At 36.0% G+C, this 13,666-nt stretch overlaps 1 protein-coding gene across 11 annotated transcripts in view; it reads right to left on the bottom strand.

Annotated features, from left to right (window-relative positions):
- Positions 1 to 43: 43 nt before the first annotated feature.
- The window catches only part of AP1S2 (adaptor related protein complex 1 subunit sigma 2), a 31,808-nt gene continuing 18,185 nt past the window's right edge, over positions 44 to 13,666 (bottom strand). Inside the window, exons 5-8 of one of the 11 annotated variants that reach the window (XM_064499789.1) lie at positions 13,344 to 13,438; positions 12,805 to 12,844; positions 12,236 to 12,263; positions 44 to 2,102 (exon numbers count right to left, since the gene is read on the bottom strand). In XM_064499789.1, coding sequence (XP_064355859.1) covers positions 13,394 to 13,438 — 45 coding nt within the window. In that variant the 3' untranslated portion in view covers positions 44 to 2,102; positions 12,236 to 12,263; positions 12,805 to 12,844; positions 13,344 to 13,393. Of the gene's footprint in view, positions 2,103 to 3,825; positions 3,942 to 5,306; positions 5,874 to 12,235; positions 12,264 to 12,804; positions 12,845 to 13,343; positions 13,439 to 13,666 lie in introns of those variants that run through there. The other 10 variants (XM_064499797.1, XM_064499824.1, XM_064499805.1 and 7 more) reach the window with 10 other exon arrangements.

The raw sequence follows: 13,666 nt of genomic DNA, 5'->3' as shown, positions 1-13,666 counted from the left end.
TCCTCCGGAAAAAAATTAATAATTGCATATAGACACAAAGCAATGGTGTAAAAATGGACATTTATTATGACTAAACTAATGTGATAGTCAGACAGAGGTCAAACAGCTTATTTGTCACAATCACAACAAAGCTTAATCCAGCCAAGCACATACAAGTGACATGTAAAATTTAAAAACATGTTTAATACATAAAAAATTGCTTCAGGTTTTACTTAAATTAAGGTAACTTAACCACTTCAGTATCACACGTAGGGTCATCCTAATACTGCTTGAACCTAACCTATCCCTGCACATTGTACATTGATGAAATGCAAAACACTGCTTTTGTGTACCTTAGGTTAAACATGATCTCTAGCAATCAAGTAGGTTTAAATCCCAGGAATGGCATGTCCAGACATGAAAACTGTATAGCTGCAAGTTCACAAGCCCTACCTTGGCACTGCCTCTAACATGTACTGCCCCAGCCAGGCTCAGGCCCCCATGGCCTGGCCTCTGCCTCATCCCTTCTGCTGCCACAATCATTTATACTGTGATCTGGATCAGGGAACTGCTGGGTTAATTTTAACCTAGGTCGCATTTACAGTCTAGCTCTCCAGATGGCTGTATAAATAGGCTTGTGCAAGCAGGGAATGACTGCTTCCAGCAACAATGCTAAAGTTAAGTTTTATGAAAATATGACCTACATATGTGACACTATACAGTGAACAAACCAAAACATTGACTTCCACAGTGAAATCACTGGGAGGAGGGAGGAGAAGAGAGGGAAGCAAATCCTCACATTGTAGGAGACTACACATACCCACAGGGGAACTTTGCTACCTGAAACTGCTGCACTACCTTCTCAAAACTGAAAAGCGTACAGTACTGAAATTTCCTTAAGTGAAAATACTTTCAGTGAATAATTATTGAAAGCCTGCTAGAAGTGTCAAAATATTACTTAATATAACTTTGCCCAATTTGCAGTTTAAGACTCTAGTATACAAGCCTAATTTTTAAGGGTTCTCAATATAAATTAGTTAGTTGTACTATACACCAAGTGGTAGTTTCATAAGGGATGCATCACCTGTGTATAAGATGCAAGTCATGAAAAGTAGTAAAAATGAAGCTGATCACTTAGTGTTTTTTTTAAAGGCGCTCATACATCCATTAAAGCGTAACTATAAAACAGCAATAAATACAAACTAGTTTCTAGAGTCTGAAATAAAAACATGAGACGTCCCTTTTGTTAAGTTCTCTCTTTTCCCTCATCAAAATTATCTCATTTTCATTATGCACCCCTCTGTTCAGTTAGAAAGGCTAGTTCCCTTTTTCTGTTTATGTTCAGAGTAAGCTAATACCAGATTTAAAAGGAATTTCCTTATTTGGAAGGATAGTATTTTTTACTGGATGCCTCCCCTTTATCATATAGTATCTTGCACAGTTTTACTCAAGATGATTACACTGAAAAACACTAATTTCTCATGAATGATCAGTTTGCAGTTTTCTTGCTAAAAGTGATGTCACCTTAACAGTTTTTACCAGTTTGACAAGTAGATCCTAACAGGATTCTTTGGTATAATGACAAATTCAGTAGTAAACAGTTATTTCCAATCTTTATGTATCAACTGAAATAAAGCAGAATTATCACAAGCGTCGACTTAAAATGTAGATGAACTGAAGTCTTTGGTTGCATAAACAGAAGTGCTACACTGTAACATTTTAAAGTTATCCATGTAGTCTCTTTTCATTTAGATACGCCACGTCATGATGTATTTAGTTCCTGAAGTCATTTGCTTATAAAAAACAGTACACTTACTGAAGTCAAATGCAATTATCCTATAAATGCAGTGAAAAGAGATGTTTATATTTAATTCTAATTCCCTTTTGTTTATGATTTTTGGACTTTAATTTGTTCCCTTTTCAAAGGAGTATTTTTCTTGTAGGTCTGAATGAAGCAGCTTAGCAAAACAGTAATACTGACAAACAGCATCTTACACTATTAGCTAAACATTACAATGAAGGCAGTGAACATTTACAGTATGAAACACTGAGATGTCATCAGCTGATGAGAAGATCTATGTCAATCCAATTTCTTCAAGTACACTACGTGGGGTCTCTGCTTCCTGTGGAGGGAAAATTCGAGACAGTGGTAAATGGATCCTGTGCTCCTACTGAACAGTATCATATATGAGAGTTAGTATGGAAGATGCTTAATCAAAAATGAGAAGCCAAAAAAAAAAAAAAGAAAATATAAAAGCACTGCAGTTTGCAAACATGGTATTAGCTGCACTTTTCAAAGAGCTGTTAATTAGATTGTCATGGTTCACAGAATAAGCTGGTAGATTTTACTGCCTTTAAGCATAATAAAAAAAGCAATTCAGATGTACCAGCAGGGAACAAATCACAATCCAGTAAGAGGCATGAACTGGGGAGGGAACGGGAAGCACCTTGCGATGGAGTCAGTTAGTGCTTTTTGCGATAATTTGTTTAATGGGTCTCAAAAATTTGCTAGGAATGAGTAAGTGGATAAATGGAATGACCAATGCAACTTAGATACGGTATCCCTTAAACTCTTTATTAAACCCTAGATTTTGTGCAATGGTGCTTATTTAATTCATAAAACCAGATCAAGGTACCTCTGTATATCTGATGTCAATAAACTGACAACTACGGAAGTGAAAGAATTGTGAGAATTTGGAATGTATTATTCTACACCAGCATAAAGCTCAAGGTTAATTCTAGCCTTAAAATGAAAGCTTTGTTTAGATTCAGAGCAACTAGTTTTACACAAAACTCAAAAGGGTTATCATCAGTTTTGTATTTATTATTCCTAGAGCATCTGAAAAAATACAGTCTGATTAGAAAGATTAAGCTGTCCATTTCCATAATTATTGGCAATATCATAACAAATAAAAGGGATACTGTGTCCTTATGAAAACATAAGCCGTTTTAGCATCCAGAGTATGAATACACTTACTTTAGCATCCTAAAACAAGACATGTCATGAAGCAGGAAAAAAGCCAGATAACAATTAAAGCAGCAAACAATATTTTTCAACTGCTTTCTAAATATTTCTCTTTTAAAAAAAGCTAATTTGTCAGTAAACCACATACTTAAAAGTTTTAAATCTTGCAAATAAAACCAGAATGTTAGACAGTCTCTATCAACCTTCACTTACATAGCACAGAGTGATCGAGTTTACAATCTTCATTCAATTTAATTCATGTATAAGATGATTCAGTGTTAAAAGAAAAAATATTTTAAAGGTAACTTCATTTTAAAGTATGTCAGTGCTTGGAAAAGGCCAGTGCTGAGCAGCTGGAGATTAACACTGGCTTCCAAAATCCATCAGCAAATAAGAAATTCCAAGAAAAGGCAAGTAACAACTGGAAACAAGATACTGGATGTATTAAAAATGTAGTGTTTTCTCACTGATGCAATATTTAAATATTCTTAGAACTGCAGTGACCTTGATAACATAAAACAGTATGGCAGGCATTAATGTGTATTTTAACATATCACCCATTAGGTAACACTGCTTGAAGAGGGACTAGAGTTTTTACTATAACTTGTAGTATTCTCAGATGACTTAGTTGCATTCATTGTAGATGATATGCTTCTCCTGCATCCACTAACTGTAAGCATTTAATGTAGAAAATCCTACACTCTTTAGCCAACCATAGTAACAGAACTCAGTTATAAAACAAATGGAATAAGACTTTTCAAAAATTTTAGGGTCTTGAAAATATTTGTAATAAAATACAACATTTCAAAGTTTTAAATTGGTTAGATAGCAATGGACATTTACAGTTACTTAGTGGTGAAATTGGATATTTGCTAAGTTACCTGAAAAAAAGAGTTGTTCAGTGAACATATGATATTCATACGAATATATGAAGAAATAACGAAGGACTTCTGCTACTATCTTCAGAGCAGTTTAGTATTATTATTGACTCCATTGCCTATTGAAAGTTGCAACCAGATATATCACTCAAATCAAGATGAAGTTTCATCAAATAAATCAAAGGCTTTGGTTGACAATGAATTTAAAGCAATGTATTTCAAGGACATTAGCTACTTGTCTATAGGCAGACCTCACCAGTAAAACAGTAAAACTCAGTAAGATTTTCTAGCACTACAGCAGTAATCTTGCACATACATGCCTTTTTGCATGCAGTTCGACAATATATTCTCAAAAGGAACATCTAAAAACTAAAGTGTTTCGCTAGAATAATTTAATCAATTATGACTTTTAAGAAACAAACAGAATGAATATTATGTTTTGTTCATGTTATTTGTTTTAGGAAGTGCCAAACACATTTTATCCAATTGTTACAGAATACATTTTGCAGTATTACACACTACCTGCAGCTTAGAATCGCCCACGGCAAACAATGCAAATTTAAAATATATCAGAACACAGATGAGGAAAAAAGCCATTCACATGAGACAAAAGTGCATGCAATACTTTATTTCAAACATGCCAGGAAAGCTAATTCATTACCTAGTCATTTAGAAGCAAGCAGCTGTATACAGATAACAAGAAAAACAGCATCTCATTACAGCTCAATGCACAGCATTTTAAGCCAACAGGCATGAAATAATGCAGGCTAAAGCAGCATTACCCAGACACCCACAAACATTGTTAATGTCTTACAAACAATGAAGCAACCTTGGAAATGGAAAACCACTCCTATGATCTTGTTTTCTACAAGACTTCAGAATGCTGCTGCAGGTCTAATCCAAACGTCCCACCCCCTAAATCTCCCATTTTTAGGTCAGTTTAACATTTGAAAGGTAGTGCATTACCACATATCGACTGCAGAACTAGCTGTTTGCAGTTAGTTTCAATAACCAGCTCCTTGATAATTACACAATTTTCAAAAAATGAGTCAGTTTTAGGTAACAAAATATTTATTTCTACTAGGCAAAGAGAGGATGCAATATATGCCCTCTCACTCTGCCTACACCCATGATAAGTACCTTTCAATTTAAATATTTATCTGTGTGGCAGTTCTCTTCGATATACATGCTATTCTGTACTTAAAAATGGAAGTGCCAATTAATGGAGACTAGTATTTCAAATATGCTATCAATGGACTGAATAAAAAAACATTTCCAATTCTAACCATTTGCAAAGCAATGAAATTGTCCTCTCTTTCAGTAGTAGCAATTGTTCAACTACTCACACCAGTGTTTTCAATATTTAAATACAAATGTTGTAACCTGCAGATCTATATCAGTCACTTTCTTTGCCCTAACCAATTCAGTCTTCCTGCTCTTTGTAACGTAAGTCATGCTATTGTGTCAGTGTCAGAAAAGGATACTGGTATGTGCATCTTTGCACTTAAGATGCAGGGTCTGTGTAGAATTATGTGCAACTTCATTTAACACTTTTGTATGTATGCACATTCCACATAGTGCTATTCCTTCAGATCACTAGTCTCTCTGTAAATATTAATTTAGTCTACAGGTTTTAATTGTATGTTTAAATACCAATACAACTTACTTAAAAGTTAAATACAGGTCAAGTAATGTTTACAGTGTAAGTGTTGCAATATCTAGATGTTTAGCTTAGAAAATTCTACAGAACTTTTAAACACAAGACTTCAAACTTACACACAATAAAAAAGTTAAACCATACGCCAACAAGAACAAGTTTTGTTGAGATGAGACATGTGAAGAGACAACACTGTAAAACAGAGGAGGAATAGGAAGAGTACAACAGCACAGAATGGTTGTGATATTCTATTGGATTCAAGATGATTGGATTCACCAAGCTGAGGATAATGTTCTGCCATGAGTAAGTCACAGGTCTATCTCCTCTGAAATTCTGCATGCATGATGAATGAAGTCATTTAGTACACTGGGACATTAAAGTATTCATGACGTGGCTACAAAAGAAATGTATACATTCTTACACATAGTACAAAGATGGACAGATATGCAAGAAAAAAAAACAAGAAAGATTATCTCACTCTTTTACCTCTAACATGAAAAAGACATTGATACAGAAATATAGTATTCTATTTTTGACTACTCTGAACTTTTTTGGGAAAAAAAACACCATGGTTTTACTCCCTCCATAAATTTACATGCTGGATATACCAACATAAAGGAGAACTTCACATTGTAATTACGGTATTATGTAAGCTCAGAGCTTCTTCTGAGCCAAGAAATGTTTGAGAGCCTGAGAAACTGTTCCAGAAATGTATCACTACATATTTGCTCAGTTTTAGGCTCTTTGGTAGACATCCACTACTGGCTACCATTTGACATCACCTACCATATCCACTGTGATAAACATAAATTGGTAAGAGGCCTCTAGAATGCAGTTATGAGCAGCACTGTACCAGTGTAGTGCAGCAATGGAATTATTTAAGAAAGAAAGTATCCTTCTAAAAAGGAGTGCCTGTTTAAAGATGGGAGGTATCTCAGACACCTTTCATAGTAGGGAATGTTTTCTCTGCTTTTGAGTTATGCCACTGAAGTTAGCACTAACTCTTATATTACTGGCATGAGTAAACAATCTGTAGAAAGATGAGTTAGAAAGCAAAAAATACTCAAAGTTTTTGTATGCATATCAGTGCCCTAAAGACAGATAAGGAAGTTTTTTAACAGAGTAAAAGCAATTTAGGAGTATCAATCCCAGATAAACCAATTAAATACTTTCTGGGAGAAAAAAAAAGAAAAAAAGAAAAAGAAAACCCTCTGCATGTCAGTTACCATCTTTCATTATGTACCAATTAAAATCTTAAATCTATTTCAGCCCCCCCAAAAACTGCAGAAGAAAGTCTTAGGACTGAGAAAGTACCTGTGACTTCTAAGCCTAACAGTCACCTCTGTCGCATGTATTTTTTTAAAGGAATATTGCCTCCTCACTTTATTGACAAAATGTTCAAACTTGAATTTTTAAATTATAATCTCCAATTACAAATCTCCCCAATAAACATACCCTAGAAGTCCTACAGGAATCTGAATAATATTTTATACTAATTATTTAAAATTACTATGAACAAGCCAACTACAAATCTAGTGGTTCTCAAGCAACAGCACCTATAACTCAGTGACAGTTGGAAATTGTATGAAGTCTGCTGTGATTTTTAGTATAACTTAAAAGATTTTAGTGTATGATAGTGAAACACAAATATGAATTGTAGCTCTTAAAAGCTCTCTTGCTACTTAAACCAAGTGTTAGCCTACACTAAACATCAAAATGCAGGAGATTTGAGGCATATTCCCTGGTGAAGGAAATTGTGGGGTGATGGTATAGAGTAATAGCCCCAAGTAGTAGGAGCTTTGACAAAACAGGAAAGAGTAACTCTAACTGCTGAGGCCTCCACAGGCAAAACGTTCCTAGAAAGATAATAACGGAAAATTTCTGCTTTACTCATGCTGCCTGTACAATACAGATTTATGAATACAGCTGAAAAACGGCACATTATTACAATCTAAAAAGTCAAATTTTTCCTGTTTAGTTCATATTTCCAATGATTTACAGTTTCAGGAAGTAAGCATCTTTAATGTGAAAATTTTGGTAAATGATAAATTACATTATTGACTCAGTTACTGTTATGGGATTAGCGTCTCATCTTGACACAAACTTATTACCTACTGATGACGTAAAATAGGTTGTCAAAGAACAACAGGAAGAAAGTGGTGGTTTCACTCCTGGCAGCTTTTGAACCTATGAAACATGTGAACACCACAACACAACTAGACTATCAATAAACCAACATTCTAGAGGTGAAACAAAGATTAAAAAGAAGAGAAGAGTAACTGTGAGATATGAAGTGGTAACAAAGCAATATTGCAAGACAGAAAACTTTGCAGTTTCAGTCAGACGTCTACAGCCCACTGAGGACATCCCAGAACATCACACACACAGAGGGACCAGCACTATGGGCAACCAAACAATAGAAAAGTAATAAAGTTTTGGCAAGTGTTATTTGCTTTCAGAGAACTGCATTTTCTCACATGCTCCAACTATAAATTGCCAAATTTCCTACTGTGTTCCCTGCTATACCATTTCCAGAGCAGTTAGCCCGCAGGTCTGAACACCAAAAAAACATACCCAAGAGAAAAGAACAGATGTCAACTTCTATAATCAACACCTACGTTACCTTCCTTTTGTGGGACTCTGCAGACATCTGACAACACCTGAGCCTGTAGAGCACCTCTTTAAAACAGTGGCTAAGCTATCCAGATCTAATGAATTCAGGAATGAGTGGAGCTAGCAGCCAGAAGGGATAATGATGCCCCTACAGCGCAAATACAATGGTAGACGACATCACAAAATACTGCTTCTGAAAAATCATCACTAATTTAAAAAATCTGGATGTAGATCATTTATCTGACTTTAATACATAGGGCTTAGATCCTGGTTTTGCCAAAACAGTAATAGCCCTACAATATCAATAAGGACAGAATTTGCACATTCCAATTCCACAATATTTGAAAGTTCCTAGAGCCTATCTTTTTCAAACTGACATCTGTGTTTGCAACTCATTTCAAAAAGCTAGTAATACTCTTTGAAACTTTAAGACTTCTGAATTAAAAAAGTGGTGGAGAGTAGATTTGAGTCAATAGAAATATTTAGCTAGCCCAACCCAACTGACGTTCTTCCTTGAGTATACAGTTCTCTCAACTTTGTCATGATTCAACCTAATTAAAAATCATAGTCAAACTAAAGTTAGAAGGGACTTAGTTTAATCCAGTCCCCCAAATAGGATCAAATATACCTACAGCAATCCTGAGAGATACTGAATCTGTTAAAGACATCCAGTCACGCAGACTTGAATGCCCCCAAGAAATCCACTTAAATGCTTCATTATCCTTACTGCTGGAAAATTCTCTTAACACCTACTTTGAATTTTCTTGATGCAATTTAAGTTATTTCATGTCTGTAGTGGACAAGAAAATAGTTCATTTCCTGCATTTGAGACAAGAAGTAATGTGTGCCTACACTGAACAAACCGAAGTTCAGTGTTTCGTACTGCTGATGTTCTACTGTCTGAGCACTTCTCACAGTAGCAAAATAGACTTCATGAATGCTTGGATAGCCTCTTTTTTCAGGGAAAGTTTGCTTAGGTATTTGTTTCACTTTTCCATCAAAACCAGCACAAACCCTACAAACACAAGTCACGTTAAACTGCAGGGAAAAATATAATCACTACTTTTTGAGAAACCCTTGGCTCCCCCCTCCCCATCATCTAAACAAACCCCACACTAGAAGAATAAACAGCACAACCACAGAATGCACAGTAGTGTAGGAAAAATTTTACAAAAACAGCTTATGGGGAAAGGAGAGGGAAAAGATGAGGGTTTCTGTTTTAAAACATGAAGTTTTCACAGTAGGAAGAGATTAACATTTAACGAGTACTACTTTAGCAATGCTTCAGAAGCGATTACATTTATACTCTACTTCTGAATCTTTATTAGAAAGTACTTCTAATGAGAGGCTGCTTTAGGAAATTGCTATAGTTCACTTGCGGTTTCAAGGATTTCAAAAGAGTGGAGTATCTGTTTCCCAATCTTTGGTTAACTAAGTATTCAGAAACTCTAATTACATGGTTATTGGGAAAATTCTACTTTACTTATCAAAGGAAAGCAATGTGTTTCTCAGAGAACCTAGAAATACCCAAGAGGTCTCGGATGTGTTCAAATTCAACTGTTAACTATGAGGCTGTTCAAAAACTGAGAACATAATACTACACTGATACCAACTCCACGGAGAGATTTTGTCTGCAACTTCCTATACACAGAGAACAAAGTATCTTCAAGATTGGTGCAAATTAGTCAATACAATACTCAAGCAGAATCTGAAACAGCATCAGTCAGCATTCAATTGATATTCTGCAAGGTATTCTAGCATATGCGCACACAGAGGCTTTAACACATCACCTCAACAGACCAGAGGAAATGGATGACATACAATCAGCAGTGGCCCTGTACTTCCTTCCTTCTCAAGAGCAAGAGTAAAAAAATCAGTGGAAACTTTATGTACTCTAACTGGGTAGGTGTGGGTGCTCCCAGCTTCTTCCTTGCTATTCTCATCTGCTGGATCAGAGGCGATAATCGCTCTGAAATGCAGTTAGTTGCTATGCAAAGAGCTCCAAAGAATTAACACAATCTAATCTTTAAGGGTAAGGACAGTTCTGAACATCCACTGAAGGCTCCACTTTCCCATCACAAGAACACAAAATACTTTAAACCAATATTAATGAATACTTTAATGAATACAATAATGAATATTGTGAAGCCACAGCCAAAATTATTACAAATCATTGAGTTCTTTTCTATCAGATAATTCCACAGTGTCTGTATGTTTGGCAGGTTACCAAACTATACACATAAGGATTCATTAAAGTTTTCTTCCAATTTTTCCAGTACTGCAGCGCAGCTATAGGTTTGCATTACTTATTCCCTTTTGCTTATTTAACTGCAGGGCTGTATTTTTGAAGGCAGGACCAGAATATACTGCTGTAACAGCCATGTCATGTCCAGTATCACTCAGCTTGCATGCTGATGACAATTAAGCACTCCTATTCCTTCCCTGTCCTGCAGCATGGTGTCTTCTTATAGTTTTTCAGACAGTTGTTTGCAGGGCTAAGTTGTGAATGAGGAAAATAAAAGCTGCTGACTATATGCTTTTAGAAAGAGGCAATTTAAACTGGATCATTTTAATTGGACCTGCAATCTAGTTCTAGCATGCCCATTCAAATAATTTCTCTAGCACAAATGGAAGGAGGAGGGAATGGACAGCTGAAAATTCCCTGAGCCAGTAGTGCTGCTGAGGCTCCTTGCCACACAACTATGACTCAAGCCAACAGCAGGGGTGCAGCAGGAACTTACCTAAGCTACTGACTTGGGGATGCACAGCAGGTAAGAGTCAAGACAAGATACTTTGGCGAACTAGGAGTTTTTTAAAAACAAAACAAAAAACAACAAAAAAAATCTACCCTTAGCTATACTGGCAAGAGTTAAAAATAAATGTAACCACTGAAGTTACACCATCAGCTTTAGCAAATCAAAGTGCAGGCCACTGCCAAAATGAGCAGCCTTATATTTTGCTTTTCAATTCCCTCCCCCCACCCCTTGCTGGCACTTCCCCACACTCCCCTGCATGTCCTTAGTTTTCAGCCAATAAGCCAGGAGCCACATGGCCCCAGGGCACATGGATCAACAGGAGCACCACCACACTGAACTAGCCTTCTTAACAGCAGTCACACTCAGCATGGATTTAGGTGTTGAGGGAACTGCACCCTGACTCAAAACTATGACTTTAACACCTGTAAATTCTGCTCCAATAGGAAAGCAGAAGCAAGAGTTGGGTGCACAATAAACAGATTCCACCCAGCCTAGTTATATGTACCACTGTTAAATTTTTCAACATTATACAAGGTTTCCCTTTAAATTTAACCAAATATATCACAGAACAGACTATTTCTGAATATGTGACTTATTACACTTGCCGCAACAGAGCTACCTAAGTAAGGAGGTACTGGGACAGCTCAACACTAGTTTAAGTAAATCTCTCCAAAATGGCCATCAAAAATCAAAGTTTTATTCATTTAGTACTTGTTTATACTTGCTAAAGTAACACAGATTAAGTAATTTGAAGCAGTATATAGCCCATTGGTTAAATATCAGGATAATCCAAGCACAGAAGCTTTATGAGTCAAACTCCTCCCCTTGCCCACAGACTTGCTCTCTTCACCTCAACTGATCTTTCTTCAGGGCAGATCTCCATACCTCCATGGAAGCAGCAGTTCCTTCCAGCCAGCAAACCATCAGTATCTCTTTATGTGCAGCCATCTATTTGCCCCTCTCCACTCCCCCCAGCAGATGCCATCCCCATTTCTCCCAAATTCTGTGAAGTCATGACAAGCAGGAATTAAGCTCTCCACACAGTGACTATTCCTTCACCCTTTCCAGGGAAAAGTACAGTAGAAAGTATTCCATGGGCCATCTGGTAATAAATCAATGGGAACAAGGCACATTTCTTCAGCTAAAACTGTGCCCGTACATAGAATTAACCATGGACATAGTGCAAGCAAATTTGAGTCACCCAGAATTCTGTATGCTTGAGCTTGCAGGTTCCAGAATTGGTCTACATAGCAGTCTAACAGAACAAAAAAAAGTTAAACTGAGCAAAAGTTCTATGTTTAGCATAGGTCCTAACCAAAATAAATCCTTTACAAAGTGCTAATCATGAGCATCAAACTTTTACAGTCAATGTTAATACTAGCCTTACCATGAGAATCACATTCTTCATAGATGAACTTGTTATCATGAAGCAGGGGAAAAAGGAATGGGTGGAAAAAATGTGAAAAAAAAACAAACAAAAAAATCAAGCTTCGGCACTTAGGTTTTCTTTTAGTTGTTTTAGAGCAAGTCCAGATTCATATAAGAAATTCTGCTTTGAATGAATTAATTTTCTTGTCTGTTCTAATTCTACAGTTCTAATGTAGAAGCAAGTTATTAGTCGCTCTCCACTCTCAAAAAATCAGCAGCTGTATCACACACACTGTAAATTTTAAATGGTTAAAGAAGGGGGGGTAAACAGTGAATTTGATTTTGCACATGCTACAAATATTTTTGTTTCTTATAAAAATTCTTTGGTCTGGAAGCCAAATCCTTATATTTATAAAGCTAAAGTTGCATATGAAATTAGGTCTATTACTGCAATTCTAAATTATAAAAGCCAGTTTTAGTGAACTACTTGTACATGACAGTATCCAACATGCAGTGGACTAATATGTTTTCCTGAGCAAATCATTTTCATATGTGTTTTAAGCTTGCCTTATTTTAAAAGAATCTTACCTTTTTTAGTTGGACTGCCACAACATAATCCACTTATGATCTGGACAAAAAATATGTTGCAATGCACTATATATGCAAATAAGCTTTGTTCTGTCATGCAGCATCCGGCACTAGATATAGAGTCAATTTTAGCAGCACCCACTCTTTGTAGGGCCCATTTTCTTTGCACAGCAGATGTTACAGCTCATTTTTCAGTAAATATACGTTTACATGGGTTGATTTTAAGTAAACAAAGCCAAACATCTGTTTAGTGATTAGTTTTGGTATTCATTTCTCTAACTTGCATTATCCCACTTAATTATCAACGCCAAAAGAAAGCTAGTAGAAGTCACATTCTTCAAGTTGATGCGGTTAGTACAAAAAGGAAAAATAAATGGGAAACTCAAAGCACTCTTCAAAGACCATCATGCAAGTGTTGCAGAAGGTTAAACCCATCACCCATTTTTGTTTACCCTTGCAAGGACTTAATTTTGCGTGCAACAGTCTTTGCATAGCACCCATTTAATCCATGCCACCAAAATGGTAAACTTGGTAGTTACCAATCATTTAGATGGGGGTCAAAAGGGCTAATGCCTTAGATTGCTCTTAATCATAAGATATCCTCAGACAAACCTCCCCAGTCTTCATTCTGGCTCTACAAACACAAAATTAAGCAGGTGTGAAAATGTAATACCAACTACTTTAACAAACTATTTATAACTTATTTCCATTTAAAATAAAAGTAAGAAAACATTCTAAACTACATACAAAAGTAAAGTCAGTCATTTTACTCAAACGCACTTCAACTATTGTTACTCTAAGTTAAAACAATTTTATTAGGTTCTACTAGAAGTCCACTGTTAAGAAAGCAAACAACAAAAAT

The sequence above is a fragment of the Dromaius novaehollandiae genome, chromosome 1, assembly GCF_036370855.1.
Source record: "Dromaius novaehollandiae isolate bDroNov1 chromosome 1, bDroNov1.hap1, whole genome shotgun sequence".
Taxonomy (NCBI): Eukaryota; Metazoa; Chordata; class Aves; order Casuariiformes; family Dromaiidae; genus Dromaius; species Dromaius novaehollandiae.
This window is presented reverse-complemented; position numbering and strand designations above follow the sequence as displayed.